We start from the raw sequence: 17,382 nt of genomic DNA, 5'->3' as shown, positions 1-17,382 counted from the left end.
AATTCAGAGCACTCTGTTAGAAGCTGGTAGCTTTGGTGGCACATCCTGCTGGCCCTCTGCACTGCAAAGGGTGGCTATGCTGTCAGGAGATCCTAAGTGGCTAGGTGGCATTAAAGTTCAAATCCAATGAGGTCCTCTTCTGTGCTCTTAAAACCGAAATCAAGGACTATGTACCCCTCCAGGGACAAGCTGAATGGCAACCAGAAGACCCACCCTCCCACGCTAGAAAAAGCATTACTCTCTTTCCACCTAAACACAGGATCACTGGCTTTTTCTATTTCATATTTCTTCTCTTGGTTCAGATAACAAACGGAAAAACCAAAGGATCCCACAGCTCTTTCAACTATTTCCTTAAACTTTGTAAAATTATTTATAAAATCAAAGTGCCGTTGAATAATCAGACCAACAAAAACAGGAAAAGAAAACGTAGCTCACTGGTCTACACAATTTCAAAGTGAGTTAGGTGAAATAAGATAGCTTCATCATCTGCTTATTATTTGTTTCCAGTATTCTTCTGATTGGGCCTCCTCAAGGGCACAGAGGATGCCTCATTCATTGTGGTCCAAACCCAAAGGACAAGGTCTAGCACACAGCACACTAAAGGGGTTTGATAAATGATCAAATGGATTTTATACAGTTGTCCTTAAGAATAGGAGTTAGATCAGAGAGAAAACAAAAGTATCCCATCCTCTGTGTGGATATATGTATAATATTAGTGAACTGTTTGAATAATTATGAGAGTTTGCAGGGAATATATTAAAACTATAAATGATACAAATACACATATGGAAATGCAGATATAGGTATACTGATATGGGAAGGTGGCCACAAATATCTTCGCTAGTTTTTAAAGTAGTTTTGTAAACAAAAATCATGCACACGGTATGGGCAGCTTTGGTGGGAAAATGCACAAGAGAAAGAAACGTATGCAGAATGAAGAGGAAATAGTGGCCCAAGTGTGCCTGGGCAGTGAAAACTGCAGGGGTCCGGCCTAGGAACCCAATGAAGGACTCTTTTAACCTTCATTTTCAATTTCTCTTTCCTGAATATGCTAACTAAAAGACATTTTCAAATAATTCTTATAAAACCATTAAGCATTTGTAGATAAAATTGGAAGATGTATTCTCAACACACAGAGCAGCAATACCTTCCCCACAAAAGCAAAGCACAAATACCCTTCATCTGGGCAGCAAGAAAGGATTCCCCAAGGGGAGGGACAGCACAACCACTACCCCAAGGGAAGACACCGAAGCTTAATCATCCCACATTCATTTCACACTTTTAGATAAATAATAAAATCCTGGTAATGGAGCGCTATGACTATGTCTGGCCACCAAGCAAGGAGACTCATGAAAGGCCAAGTATTCAGCAGTATTAAGCCCCAGGCTTAATCATCTATTTTTTAAGGGAATGTTCTGTAAACACAAACACTTAGGTAATATTTTAATCTAATTGGAGTGAGAAAGTGGACCTCACTTCCTCATTACTTCTGGGAAGTCTTTACTGTGGGAAATGCCTGATTGGCTGGCATTCAGTAAAATTCTTTGCAATTAAAAGCAAGGGTTGGGCTTCCAGCTCTGGTTCTCACCACTGTGGTGACCTGGTCAGGTTCTTTACTCCCATAGAACCTTGGTTTCCTTATGGTAAAATGGAAATATTATGCTTTTCCCTTAATGTGAACGTTATGCTCGAAACAATACAAGTATCAATTTAGACCAACTCAAATGCTATTTTATGTCTAAGGTCAAGTCCAGATAATGGTGTACACCCTAAGCTGTTGATACAATCTACAGAAGCCCAGGTAAGTAGTTAGTGTAATTTCCATTTTACAGGCCTCCACTGAGCATTTAAAAGTAGGCCATCATGAACTTGGATCTTGATCTTCAGGATTTGATCTCCTACTTCCTCATATATTTTAAATTTAAAAGCCGTAAAACTAGCTGGGCAGTGGTGGCACACGCCTTTAATCCCAGCACTCTGGAAACAGAGGCAGGCGGATCTCTGTGAGTTCGAGGCTGGGCTGGACCGATAGCCTCCAAAACAATACAGAGAAACCCTGTCTCGTAAAAACAAAAACAAACAAACAAACAAAAAAAGCTGTAAAACTACCTCTGTTCTGATGAGCAAGTCTTAAATTCAATGGCATATAGAGTCAACATTAACTTTCCATAAGAAAGCACATACCTTATTTCAAATACTAGTCTGTAAATTTCTGCTGGATTGTCTTGTTAGTTAGATTGGTTTATTAAATGATTTAAGATTATTAATCTATATTTTGTGATGGTTTGTTACTATCTTAACAACGTTAGTAAAAATGTGTGATTCCCATTTGAATAATTTCAAAAAATGATTCACAGAATCCAAACATAATTTGTTTTTATTTCTATCATATTTCTGTTATTATAGATGGCCTAAAATCAGAACTAATTGATATCAGATTTCCTATTTGACCAAGGTCAGAGAATTCAATTCAATAAGGTGGCAGTGGTATTCAGTATAAGATACAGAGGGACACAAGGTATGTGCACCTTATTCAAGTGCAACTCCAAAGATCCAAGGAAAACCAGATGGCCCTTGCACTGCCATACACTTTCACTTTCATTTACCCTGACTTAAAATTTCCATAAGCTTCTAAGAGTTCAGACCAGAATGCAAGTCTATAACCCCGACACTCCAACTCAGGAACCATGTGCCAGAAGTCCTTGATTGTACACTGAAGAGACCATGTTCCTCTAATGCATGTTGTCAACTGTGGCGTACCTTCCCAGGCTCCCGGGGAGTTCATAGACCCACCCACAATCCACTCTGACCTGCCAAGCTTGCCTTAAAAAGCCAACCTGGGTACCAGTTACTCCAGCAGCAGTGGAGACAGCAGGCACTTTTAAAGTGAATTTGATTTGTGCAGAAAATGGCACAAGTCACTGTGCAGTAGAAGCATCCGGAGTGAACTGACAATGCTAAATGGAAGTCAAGCCAGAATCTATCACATTTATTAGCTAACATTTAAAACTTGCAAACAAAAAATAAAATAAAATAAAATAAACTCAGGAGCAGGTTGCCTTTCTATCTTCCTGAAACAAGGCACTGGCAGCGCTATGCAGCTCTCAATGCCCTTACTAGAGACAGAAAACAGAAACGCACTTTAAAGTCTGAGTTAGATTCTGAGACAGGAAAATGCCACTTTCTCCAAATCCACCTCAGCAATGCTCCTTTCTTCCATTTAAAGAAAAATAACAAAAACAAAAACAATAAACCAAGAAAACCATCAAATGGTTAGTTTAATATGGGTGTATTTAAGGTGTTGCTCTTTTTAACAGTCTCCCAGTCACATTCACAAGCCGACAGAGGCACATCACCAAGCAAAGAGCTCCCTGACATTTGAAAGTGGTAATCTCAACCAGTGAGCAATCTAGGAGCCCCTTCTCATTCTCGCCTGCCCCTTTCCCCACTACTTGAACAAATTGGGACCCCAGTGAACATCCAATGACAATGACAGATTTCAGGGCCTTCCACATCTGACTACCACAGGAGCAAAGTTTCTCCCCCTGCACACTCCCAGTCCATGCACTGGATCACACCGCTTCTCCCTCTCCACACTCCCTGTCCATGCACTGGTTCACACCGCTTCTCCCTCTCCACACTCCCTGTCCATGCACTGGATCACACCGCTTCTCCCTCTTCACGCTCCCAGTCTATGCACTGGATCACACCGCTTCTCCCTCTCCACACTCCCAGCCCATGCACTGGATCACACCGCTTCTCCCTCTCCACACTCCCTGTCCATGCACTGGATCACACCGCTTCTCCCCCTGCACACTCCCAGCCTATACACTGGATCACACCGCTTCTCCCTCTTCACACTCCCAGCCTATGCACTGGATCACACCACTTCTCCCCTTCACACTCCCAACCTATACACTGGATCACACTGACCTGCAAAGCATGGCTGTTTTGTAGAGCCCAGCAACAAACAGCGCCCACAGGGGAAGAAATTTCTCTGCAAGGAGAGTTCCTAGCCCTAATCCTGACCAGTCTCAGGACAAGAGAACTGTGACTCACCTGCCTCCTCTCATCAGGTGCCTTCAGGAAAAGCGCATTGATTACAGCAATAGTGTAAGTCTGGATTTCTTGGTCAGTCCTGGAAAGACCGAAAAAATACAGGAAGTCAGCAGAGGCTAGTCCTGAGTGAGCCCATGGGAAGGCTCAGTATCACATGCAAACACAACAGTGCTTCCAAGAATGACACAGGCAGGGCCCAGAAAATGCAAGTAGCACTGGTAATGTATTCCCAGCATGCCCGGGCTGGACAGACGAGATGGACAATTACTATTCCACTAGTTAATCAAAAGAAATCACCCAGATTAGCTAACTCTCTCTTCTCTATCTGAATTAAAAGCAAGTACCCAGATAGTGTGTGTGTGTGTGTGTGTGTGTGTGATTTTCTGTTTAATTCCTGTGATGCATGTGAGAGAGCAGCTGTAGATGTCTCAACAGTCTCAGGCTTATCTAAAAGGAAACAGCTTTGTTCCCATGGCAATGTTATATATCCTATAAACTTGTTGGCAAACAAAGCACTGTAATAGCAGTAAGCGTTGGCATTTTTGTTTTAAAATTTTGCTCTTTACTGGGAAGAGAGCAGAAATTCCAAAGGAAGCAAGTTTCTGAGGGGAGTCAAGTGGCAACAGGAAATAAGGGCTCAAGGAAGAAACCAAGGGCCTCAGAGCTACACTCAGGGAAGAAGCTATTTCCTAGGGTTACTATACAGTTGACAGAATTAGGCACTGCACCTCCATCCTTAGCATGGCACTTGGTGAACAACAGGCTCTCATTTTTTTTAGTAAAGCACACTGCAAATAAACATTTGTGGCTCTGAGATTCACAAATAAAAATTCAGACAGTGAAGCCAACATTGCTCACATTCAGAGACAGCAAAACCAGTGTCCTTTTAAGTAAGGCTGCATACAAAATAATCCTTCTAGAGAGTGAGCTCAGTCATTGAGTCCAAAGTCCACAGCTTCCCTGACTTAAATTTTAAATTCTGCTCCTCTCCCTACCTCCTAGTGAATTAATATCTAATGTACTTTCACAGTTTATACTATAAACATGAGCCAACATCTTCAGTGTATTGAGAACTGCTGGATTAACCCTTCCACTACTCCTAGACCACCATCTCACATAGTTCAATCAAATTTATTCTTAAGAATAAGCAAATGCAAAAAAAAAATTTTAAAGAAGCAAATGTGACCTGAGATAACAGAGGTGAGAGTCATTGGGAGCCGGGTCACCTTGATGCCAGTCAAAGTCTTCCCTAAAAACCTTTTAAATCATTTCTGGACTCTACAAGGCATGCTCATAACCTTCTAACAAACTCCCTTCTTATGTGAGCTAACTCACAATGTTTCTTGTCATCAGCAGCCACCAATATTTAAATATAACAAGTCACATCCTATACCAGAGTTCCCCTCCACGTTTTCATCAGAGGCGCCCTTCTAGTTTACCAAGGAGTTGAAAAACAGGGGAAGCCCCAAAGATCATAGTGTTTGAGGGTAGCTGTCTAACTTCATGTCCTAATTAGGGTTTTAGGAAAGAAGATGCATGTGTTTTATTCATTCATCATCTTACTGATAAAAGAAACCTCCCTTTAAATATGCCTAGCTATGGTGACCCAGATTCTAGAAGACAAATGCCACATGCTCTTTCTCATGTATGGGTTTCAATACATAGTTTGGAGCAATGACAAGAGCCAGGAAGGAGAAAAGGATAATAAAGGGAAAAGAAAAGTATATCTGGGCTCAGAGAAACAGAGAATCAAATGGGATGGGTAGCAGGGGAGACAATTTAGGAGGAGCTAGGGGAAAGCAATAGTCAAAACACATTGTATGGCATTCTTGAAGAATTTTAAAAGTTAAGTCTAAAAATTCCCTTCTTAAAATGACAAAGTAATTATGAAAATATTCACTGTACCACAGAAAAAATTATATAGGTAAGACAGACTCTGTTGAGAACCTAAAGAAGAAATGGTCTTGTTACGCCTTACAAGAAGGAAAACTCACTCAGTGTCTACCAAAATTTACCAAAGCTGAATGTGTCCTATGGTCTAGGCACTGAGGACTGGATTTATGGAGCATGGGGTCACTGTGTCATTTCAGTGTGATGACAGATAAGAATAACACCTGGTTTGGTACCAAATCAAAACTTTTTATACCTGTAACTAAACCAATACACAGTGTTTTCCAGGCCATCATAGTGACTGCTTTCCAGAAACATGGCACCAGAGTGCCTAGCATGCTTACCCCTGAAGATGAGGAATGAGTTGGCCAATGGTGATCTCCTGTGCTACCTTTTGGTAGAGATCATGGCTGTTGAGAACCATTGACTCCAAAATGGCCAAGGACCTCTGCAGAATTGAGATGTCTATGGCGGACTTGTTCACAAAGCTTGCTATCTGAAAACAAAATTAGGACACAAATGACTGCTCATGCATGGATGGTGAGCCAAACAAAAAGGTAAATTGGGAGCAAATACAGTAAACAGGGAGCTCAGTAAAGAACAAGGCATGGAGGATGTAACATACTGCAAAGGAACAAGAGATAACGTGGAGTCAGCACTGTTCATGACCACCACAAAACAGTTACTCATTTATGACCCATCAGTAACTGAGCCTCTACAAGGACCTTTCTCAGGGTTACTATTTGGAGTTCCTACACTTGGGAGCAGACTCAGAGTGAGGCCTCCTTTCTAAAACAGCAATGTCAACATTGCCAATGGCCACTCCTTCCAAAATCCTAAACTGCTCATTCATCTACAAAATCTAGACCCATGACTTTTATGTTCTTACTATGTTCCTATTATGTTCTTTTTTTTTTTTTTGGTTTTTCAAGACAGGGTTTCTCTGTATTGCTTTGGAGGTTGTCCTGGAACTAGCTCTGTAGACCAGGCTGGCCTCAAACGCACAGAGATCCGTCTGCCTCTGCCTCCCGAGTGCTGGGATTAAAGGCGTGCACCACCAACGCCTGGCCCTATTATGTTCTTAAGGGGCTCACATATATCATACTTGTCAATATCATTGCAAGGCAATGTTCTACACCTGCCCACTCTTCTAACTATTCCTAGATTTAAAAAAAATAGATATTCCCTGTTTCAATTTCCTGTGGCTAAGGTAAGTTCTTCTCTTCCCTGATAGATATAACAAACAGAAGTCATTTAAGTTAGAATTGCTAGAATAATAGTTTAATATGTAAAACATATTCTCTAAGAAGTCAATCAGCAAAAACCTAAATTCAATAAATCACCATATAAGATGGAAATAAAACACAGGGTTAGAATAACGGCTCATAGCAATCCTAACACATGGGCACCATAAATGTTTTATTTTAGAGATCTCATTAAAGGTTATTGCTGTCTGTTGACAGCTCATACTAAAGAGTCATCAACACAAGGATGGCTTAAAAGCTGCCTGACTTAAAAGCTGCCTGGCTTGGTTCTATGATGGGTAAATACTCAGCTCCCTCTGTCAACACCAGTTTCTCCTTTGTGGTATGCCACATACCACTCTCCCTCCACCCCGAACTTGATAAAATACAAATGTGCCCTGGCAGTTTCCAGCTACCATGCCATGGTCTCCACCTAAGAGCCAGTGGTGAAGGCAGGAATGTGGCATTCACTGACTCTCACGTCAAATCCTTGTGGCAATGGGAAGTAAGGAAGCAGTTCGGCGACAGGAGGTTTTACACTCCACAAACTGTTTTTATAGCATGAACTCAGGAAGTGTGTGGGGATTTTAAGATCCTTAAAAGACCATCTCAGCTCCTCTCACTCCAATGTGTTTATTGCCCCTGGCAAGCTCTTGCCTCAATTCTCACATCTGTTCTGATCTACAAAATCCACCATGTGAACACCACCTCTCTTTCTTTAAATCCACTGTTTACTGATGAAAAGTCCAACTGCCCTCAAAGTTTTCATGACCGAATGCCTGTTAGGTCCCTTCTGAACAGTGTAAGTCCTCTTACTCTCCCTCCACCTCCATTACTTGTTATTATCCCAGTGTAATTCTTCAGGCTGGTATTTAAAAACTCATAAAGAGAGATGACAGGCAACTCTTCGTATTCTCTTCCCACCAACTCTTTCATTCCTTCTTGCATCCCTTTGTTCAGATGTGCCTTAGGATCCAGGATGTCTGCCACCTGCTGCTGATACTGTCAAATCCTTCCATCCGCAGCCTTCCATCTCCTTTTTCCATTCCTTCAGTGTTTACTTATTTGTTACTAGATCCCATTACAACAGATTTGCTAAGTCCTGCAGAACTATACAAATGAGCAGGACTCAACCTAGTTTTAACTCTAGGCTCCTTATGATCCAGTAGGGAGAGACAAAAGGCCATGTACTATAAAGCACATAGTTTATTCTTGGAACTCAAAAGGTCATATGCTCTGGATATTGCAACAGCAGCCTAACATTAAATGCCAATGCAACAATGGCATTATCTCCTGAGTTCCTCCCTCTCATCAACTATCACACTTTCCAAGTTTCCATAATCATTTCTGATTAATATTCCAGTTCCCTATGCTCCATCCCTGTGACCACATTTCCCTTTGACAAGTTTTCATGTATACACACAACACTGATCCACTGTACCCAAAGCACAACGCTCAGTTTCCCTGTACTTAAATTTCTTCCCCCTTCTCCCATGACTTCCTTAAACCCTACCTACCACTTTCTCTCCATTGAGACAAAGTCTTGCTATGTAGCTCAGGGCTTCCATGATTCACTTTGTAGTCCAAGATAACTTTAAACTTACAGTAATCACCTTACCCTAGCCTCTCAAATGCTGGTGTGAGAGCTGGAGTTATAATCATGAACCACCATGCCTGACTCCCAATGCTCAAGCTTCTTTTACCTTTTAGTTTTCTTTTTATATATATGGGTGGTTTGCCTGCAAGTGAGTCTATGCACTGCTTGTGTACCTGGTGCCCACAGAGGCCAGAAAGAGTCAGACCTCTTGGAATTGGGGTTACAGATGGTGTGAGCAGCAGCGTGGTACTGCTCAGCCAACTCTCTAGCCCCTGTCAAGTTTTTCATTACGTGGATCACTTACTTCCATAAATATTCTCACAATAATTTCTTCCTCAAAATACTCAATTAGTGCTCTCAAATGTTTTCTAAGATGAAGTATACCTTCTTAAAATAGGTTTTAAGTTCTTCACAGAACATTAATTCTCTCCTCACAACGGGGCACTGAGTGCAGGCAATCACCGTGATCTTTGCTTTTGTAAAGGCACTAGCGTTTTCACCCATACTTCATTTTCAGGTGCCACATCTTCACATTTCTCATCCGTGAACTAATTGTTCACGTTCATAGAAATGTTCTTAATAATTCTTTTCTATCAAATCACCTCTCCTTTGACACAGAGTATCAACCATTTCTGCAACCCTAAAACATTTCACCTCATGAGCATTTTACATAAAACCTGAGTTGGGAACAGGCCTGGTGGAAAGTACGTGCCCAGTTTCCCAGATTACATATGCTGATGGAAGTATCAATTGTGCTTTAAAACTGACAACTTCCTTTTGTTGTTATCTACTGGTGGTTGTAACCAGACTTTAAAATGCCTCACTACTTTGAGTAGAGAGTGATCTAAGCAAGTGTAATGACTGTCTTCCTCCAGGAAAATGGAGATAAACACCTCAATAGTGAAAATATAAACATCCTCTGTCTAGTTTGTAAATCACAGGTGAAAGACTAGCGATGAAGATTACAGATCACCTGGTTAAATTCTAGAGCGCTTCCCCCATCACAAGACTAACACATCTCCCTGTATCTTTCAGCTTCTCCCCACACTTCACTGAGCCTTCACCAAAGCAGGTGAGCCAGCTCATCCAGGTACAGCACAGACTGGTGAAAGCAAGTCTGTATCCAGAAGATGGTAACACTAGAAGAGTTAGTAATACATATACATTCAGCTGTCTTCAAGCCACTCACTTAGGCAAATCAGTAAGTAAGAGGAATGTTTGGGTAACTTTTCAAATGCTAAGGGGCAGGGCCGGAGCAATAGCTTCACTGGTGAATGCTTGTCTTGCAAGCATAAGGACCTATGTTTGATCCCCAGGGCCCATGTGAAAAGTCAAGTGCAGTAGTGTGGACCTGCAGTTCCAGCACACGGGAGAGGGAAACAGCTGGAGCCCTGAGGCTTGCTGGCCTAGTCTGATTGGCAAGCTTCAGGTCCCAGTCAAAAGAACCAAGATGGATGGCTCCAGAGGAACAACACTCAAAGATGACCTCTGACATCCCCACAACACCCACATGCATGTAATCACCCCCCTACCCCAATAGAGAGGAAGAGGGAGAGGGGGAGGGGCAGAGGAGGGGAAGAGAGAATCTAAGGGACATCAACTGTAATGTAAAGCAACAGCAGCAAAAATATTTTTTAGGTCTCAAATTTCTTGAATGCTATCCAAACTTTAAAAAGCCATCAACTGTCATCATGAAGCTGCACTGTCAAATCTGCAGATGCTCATAAATCTCTCCAGGTTCCAAAAAGCAAAACTCATGGGGTCAAAGAAGACAAATGCCTGAGTGTTGCCTTACCATGGAAAATATCTGTAGGGTAAGCCAGGTCCTTGGAGCCTGTGTATGAGGCTTTCCCTCCCAAGCAAAGCTTGGCCTGGAGGAAACTGATTCCTGACAAAGAATGTCCTATTCTTTCCTTTCTCTAAATACCAGGTCTTTACAAAGCAGCTGCATTATAAATGTCAGTATGGAGAGGTAAGTGCCAAGGCATTGTAAGACGTGATCTGCTGCAGCCAGTTTGTAAACTAGAACCTAGAGTCACCCTGACAAACACAAAGTCATAGGAAAAAGAGGCACAGGCTGGCAGGGCAAAGCAGCTTCTGCAACCTGGTATGAATTCCGCATTAGAAGCCACCTTAAACCACAGGACCCATGCAGCTTTGTGCATTTCCTAGCTGGGGTTACCCAATTAAAGCTCTATTTAGAAAAGGTTCCTGCACACAAATCCAGGTGCTCAGAATGCTGAGTTTGACCCAGCTAATGAACAAAGAGTTAATTTTACACAGCATAAGTAATTTTCTGCTGTTTTTCAAATTCTCTTATCTAAGTAACAGCACAATGGAAATTAGAACAAGAATATATGAAATATACTGCTGCTAAAGATATTTCAGTTTTGATTTAAAATGCCAAGATAATTAGCTTTCACATCATTAGTTTAAATGTGATTTTAAATTTAATTTAAAGTGAATTGAAACCATCTTAGTTGGTTAGAAAACTAAAATACTTCCGTTGTCTCTGAATACTCAACTCATTTCATTTAAGAAACAGAACTTTATTATTACTTACTCCTGACAAGAAGCATTTTACTTGAAAATATATTTAAATCAAGTTTCAGTATGTTCCTTCTATTTTTCAACTTCTAATTTTCTTTTAAAATAAATACTTCTCTGGGTAGTTAAAAAACTAAATTACTTCTGTTGTCTCTGAACACTTAACTCATATCATAAAAAAAAAAAAACTCTGTTGGCACTTACTCCTGACAAGGAGCATTTTACTTGAAAATATATTTAAATCAAGTTTCACTATGTTCCTTCAACTTTTCCTTCAATTTTCATCCTCTAAGATTTTCTTTTAAAAATAAGTGCCTCTCTGGCTGTGGAGGTAGATCGTATGCACGCAAGAATCCCTGAACTCTGCAGGGAAGGCCACAGAGGGAGACACAGTGGACAGTGCCAGACAGGCAGCCACTCATTGGCTCTGTGACTGTGGGGAATACAGATATAGCTAAGGAGAAAGAACTGTGGCCCAAGCCCCTGAGGACATTCTCCTTCCACATGATGCCTGCTGACCTCCAAGCTACTGTCCTCACTCATCAAGAGAAGCTAGGCCTAGCTGCACAAAAGAAAAAGAAGGAAGAAGACTGAGGAGGAGGAGGGGGAAGAGAAGGAGAACGAGGAGGGAGGGGAGGAGGAGGAGGAGGAGGAGGGAGATGAGGAGCAGGAAGAAAAGGAAAAGGAGGAGGAGACAACCATGATGATAGTGACGATAACTACAATGAGAACCCAGGAAGTTAGTGCCAGTGAGTGTTCCTTCATGTGTAGAGTTGTTTCTCTAGAACTTATTCTAGAAATACAAGACAATGAAATTCATTCAATTCTCATAAAGTATTGCCCACAGCCCCTGCCAACAGCAGCTGAACACTGTAACCCATGAGCATGCTTTGACTTTATCACCTTTAATAGTTTCTTTTTAGCAATTCAGCCAATGGACAATGCTGTGATTCTTTTACTTACCTAACCTCTGAGTTCACAGACATAGAAAAAGAAAGATTTAGAAGCATGTCAAGGAGTACCTTAGCTTCCAGTTAGCTCTTACCTTAAATCAACATGAAATGACCTGCAGACATGGGACCTGCAGGGCTTCAAATGCTAACACCCTGTTCCAGACACTATGTCTCTCTCTGCCTTTAGTTTAAAGTATCTCCCAAGGAGTAACATAAAATGGAAAACCAGTAACATTAGCCCATAAGCACATGTGATGGTTTGAATAAATATGGTCCCCATAGGCTTATATATTTGCATGCCTAGTCCCCAGTTGATGAACTGCCTGAAAAGGATTAGGGGGTGTGTCACTGAAAGTGGACGTGAAGATTTCAAAAGGCCATTCACAGTTAGCCCTATCTCTCTTGTGCTTAGGTCTTAAGATCTATGGTTGTATTACGTAAATTGGAACAGAGAACTTTGATTTCTCCTTAACTCTAGGTTCTCACAAACTATCATTTCTGATCTCTGTGGTGACCAAAATACAATTTTCATACAGCATTTGTGGGCCCTGTTCCCCACCTATATAATACTACCAAAATCAGGCCATCTTTCAACATAAAGAACTAAAGGAAGCAATAACAAAGTACCCACAATGCAAAGAATTGTGTGGGGGGGGCAGGGAACAGCATTGAGCTTAGGAAAGCACAGACTACATTACCTTTTTTATGAACGCCACTGAGAATGTATCCCATGACACGATGCCATGGTCCATGAGCTCCACAAAGGCCGTCAAAGTGAAGGACAACATATCTCCAAAGCTGCAAAACAAGGGGCATCAGAGTCACAGACACAAAGCTGAGCACCAGGAAAGATGAGGCGTGAGAAGGTTTAGGAAAGTCAAATGTTCAAAGACTGGAGGGATAAGAATACTATCAGGAACACTCACATACAAGTTAGGGGAATGGGCAGAACCTCAAAATGATCGAGTAGATTCAAGAACTGCCTCACATGGGCCACAACTTGGAAAGCTGCTGTGTCCCACCGGGCAGTTCACCTGACCCCTCTGATTACTCCACTGGGAAGCTGGATAGTTGCCATATAACCCCAAGATGCATACAGAGCACTTTACTAAGTGTGAAGGGTATGACCTTCCAGGAGGGACAGCTTAACCAACTTCTCAGCAAATGACACATGAAGTAAAAGAGGAATTTTATGGACCACAGGAATCAAGAAGAAAAATTTTAAAAATACTAATTATATTAAGAATACTAATATGACAGGCCAAGACAATGCAAAGGTTCCTGCATCTTATATTCTTGTTGCTTGCTTGCACACAGCACTCCCCTCAAGATAGCAGCTTAAATTAGCTTCTATTAAAATGCTCGCTTGTGCAACCCCCTCACCCCAGCAGCTGCTGAGCAAGATAAATAGATGTGGTTTTTGCCTTTAAAATCCTCTGGGTCTAAATGGCCAGGGCTTCATGTAGGTCCAAATACCTAAGTACTGGGAAAAATACTGAGTGGTCATCTCTGGTGGCTCCCTGTGACATTAGCCCTTAAGACAGGATTTAAAGGCAATAAAAAGATGGCTCAGGGACTAAGCACTCCTGCTGCCCTTGAAAATGGCCAGCGCTCAGTTCCCAGCACCCATGTTGGGTGGCTCACAACCACCTGTAGTGTAACTTCAGTTCCTGGGGATCCAAAGCCTTCTTTTGGCCTCCATGGGTTCTTATACTCACAGGAACACAAACACACAAATACAATAAGTCAAATGGAATCTTACAACAGGATTTGTGTGCTATATATCACTGGTTCTCAACCTGATTCTCATGACCTCTTTGGAGTCACATATCAGATATTTATAATAGGATTCATAAAATAAACAAAATTATAGTTATGAAGTGGCAGCAAAATTTTATGGCTGAGGGTCACTAGAGTCAAAGCATTAGGAAGATTGGGAAATATTGCTCTATATTCTTACATGCATGCACAAATGCAAATGTGCATGTAAGTAAACACTAGGATTTTATCTTTAGTCATTGGGTTTTAAGGAATGTCTACATGTGGGAGGCATGGAGGTTCTTGTATTCACAGATTAATACTAGGGGAAAGCTCCAGACCCTTGTCAGTTTACAGAACCCATATTTATGGAATATGTTACATGTAGTCATTCTACAGAGCCCATCTTTATGGGAGATGTCACATATAATTTACAAAGCTTGTCAATGTAGTCATGTCTTAAGTTTTATTATACGCATGGGGTTGAATTGTCACGAGGAAAATTTTTCACCAAATTGTGCTATAATTAAATATGCCTAAAATAAGACTCTCGAAGGTGGAACCATCACTTGTCACTGAGTCACACTGAACCAAACTACATTCTCGTCACAGATCACTGCTCTGCTAGCCCTTATAGTCACAGAGACCTCCACATCTATGGATATAATGATTCCACATAATGGACTTACTGACTCAGCACTGTAGGCACTGTCTTCTCAATCAGGGATTAGGAGGTGCTGTCGTTTGAAACAACATACCCCAAAGGCCAATGTGTTTAAGGTTTTTCCCTCCTGGTCACTATTGGGAACTAGTGGAACCTGGAGAGATGGGGCTTAGTGTGCTCTCCTTACATCACTGTGGGGTATGCTCCTGAAGAAGGCAGTGAAGTCCTGGCCTCATCCTCTTTCTCGTATGAGAAGGAGGTTGAGCTCAATTCCATATTCCTGCAATGATGAGCTACCTACCTCACCAAAGAGACCATCACAGAATGCCAAGCATGAACTCTATTCTATATTATATAGTAATGTGAATTTCCACTTGGTTTTTAATTGGTTGTTCAGACCTTATATCTACAGAATGACACTTCATATTATTTCTCCATCTGAAAGTCTCATAACAAATTTAGGTTGAAGTTGCCTATTTTCAACTAATTCAGTAAGGAAGAGGTTTGCAGCTCATTTCCAGTCTCTTCTCCACACCCCTCCCTGCTGCTGTTCTCCTCAGTTCAGCTTTAAGAAACAACTTCCATCTTGCAAGTCATCATACTGAAAGGAATCCATCAAAAAGGAAGTGACTCTCACAGGACAATAGTACAGAGACCAGAGAGGAAGAGACTCACGAAAAAGAAATCAGTTAGGTGGCCTCAAGTCACATGGCAAAGGTTTGGATTCCAGCTCTACGTACAAGTTACTTCACCATCCTGGCTTCAGTTTCTTCATTTATTAGAAGTGAGGAGGGAGTCAACATGGTGAAGGTGGTTCTACCACAGAGGTTATTTAGGAAAAAGAATCCAGCTAATGTGCCTACCCTTCAAACGGCACGCAGAATAGTAAGCAGCAGGTGAGGGCTGACTAATGTCACCACACACAGGTAGCATTTAAAAAGCAATTGAAGCTCAGGGTTTCAAACACTGCACACCCCACTGTGTAAAACGTGGTCTGTTCTTAGAAGCAGGAAACACACAAGTATCCCCAATCTCTCAGGTGCCCCCTAGGTGGCATCAGAGGATCGTGACTTAAAAGGAACCTCCATACCAAAAAATGCACTATTGGAAAGAGCAATAAAATTAGAATGAGTAGAAAACAGGCCTCCAAAAAAATCAAGGAAGGTTAAATAAAGCTGGAAAAGTAGCCCTATAAAATGAATCATGAGAAAAATCCATTATCACCCTCTATAAGAGACAATGCCTCAGGAAATAAGAGGCAGGTAACACATTCAATTAGTAATATTTATTACTAGACTGGGTAGATATCAGTATTGCTGTGAAAACATTGTATGTATTATGCAGAAGTATTATGCATTGTATGTATTATGCAGAAGTATACAAAGAGTAAAACAGTCTGGCATTGGCTTACACAGACACAAAAATGGTCTGCCATACCCCTCATAGAATGATGCCAGCTTAGCACCAAAATGCCTGCCATGGTGACATCAATAAGAGAGTAAACACAAATAACAAGTGGCCCAGGAAAGCATCCACTGCAAGCTCAACCCTTCCTTCCCAGTCAGCTACCTGAGCCGAGGAGCACCCATGGCCTTGGGCTCGGCATCTGTCTTTATTAGGTCCCTTAAAAACAACAGATAAATCATTTATATCCCTTCTAAAGGATTCTAAAGCAAAATGACTCAGCTCCCCAGCTGTATTCCCAATCTAAATGGCCTTAGGGAGATAATCATTCTTCCTTAAAATGTTTATGAACTCTGTCTACAGATTCCTCTAACAGGCTTCAAGGGCCTAGGAAAAGAAGACAGATGGAGAGAACTGTGTTGGTTTCTCAGTCTCCAAACTGAGTTGTCTGAGACTTCAATCTGGATAGCTATTAAGCAGCCAGAGCAGAAATTCCCAGGCTTCAGATAGCAAGCTCGGCAACTGTCAGTCATCACCAACGCTAATCACTGACAAGTAACAGAAAATCTGTGTCTCATAACATGACTATCAAGATATACTCTTGGGTTGGAATTGGCCCATTCACTAAAACAACAGCTAAATGAGTAACTGATAGAATCATATAATGCAACCTCCTCCTAACACATTAAACATTAACATAGTATTGTGATATGTTGTTATACAGTACAACATACAACACACATGTACACAATGCATGTTATAGTATACAGTTATACATATATTCCAAAAGAATGTATAATTCATTATGACTAAGTTGCTAAGGTGCTTAGTATGTTTCCAAGAAGATTTCTTCACAATTAAAATTCAAAACATCAGCTACAATGCTAAATTTTTATTCTATTTTAAATTAAAATAGCTCTTTTGAATGAAGTGAGACAGCAGTTTTTACTGAACGCTGATGTCAATATTTACTTCCATTCCTGCAGGAGTGACTCGGACTCCACAGAGGAAAGACGAAAGCCCAGGGTCTACTCTTAGAAATCAATGCTGAGTGGAGGATCAAGCCGTAAAAGTATTATAAAACGTAAGGAAACCACATGACACATCCCAGAACATTTTTTATTTAGTGTGTGTGTGTGTGTGTGTGTGTGTGTTATGTTGTGTCTGTACCTGTGTGTATGTGTGCTAGGCTAAAGATCTTGCAGTACTGACTGCCACACACTGCACGTGCTGGGTGACAGCCACTCTCACAGCTGACACACCATG

The 17,382-nt window shown here is 41.3% G+C and overlaps 1 protein-coding gene across 4 annotated transcripts in view; it reads right to left on the bottom strand.

Moving 5' to 3' along the window:
• Elmo1 (engulfment and cell motility 1) overlaps nucleotides 1-17,382 on the bottom strand; it is a 515,537-nt gene that overhangs the window by 321,977 nt on the left and 176,178 nt on the right. For all 4 annotated transcript variants that reach the window (XR_005880782.1, XM_040755636.1, XM_040755637.1 and 1 more), the window contains exons 8-10: nucleotides 12,989-13,088; nucleotides 6,294-6,445; nucleotides 4,060-4,138 (exon numbers count right to left, since the gene is read on the bottom strand). Coding sequence is in view for 3 of the 4 variants with exons in the window: in XM_040755636.1 (XP_040611570.1) it covers nucleotides 4,060-4,138; nucleotides 6,294-6,445; nucleotides 12,989-13,088 (331 nt within the window). In the remaining variant the exon portion in view is untranslated. The remainder of the gene's footprint in view (nucleotides 1-4,059; nucleotides 4,139-6,293; nucleotides 6,446-12,988; nucleotides 13,089-17,382) is intronic.

This window comes from Mesocricetus auratus, unplaced genomic scaffold (genome assembly GCF_017639785.1).
Source record: "Mesocricetus auratus isolate SY011 unplaced genomic scaffold, BCM_Maur_2.0 Super-Scaffold_100013, whole genome shotgun sequence".
Classification (NCBI taxonomy): domain Eukaryota; kingdom Metazoa; phylum Chordata; class Mammalia; order Rodentia; family Cricetidae; genus Mesocricetus; species Mesocricetus auratus.
This window is presented reverse-complemented; position numbering and strand designations above follow the sequence as displayed.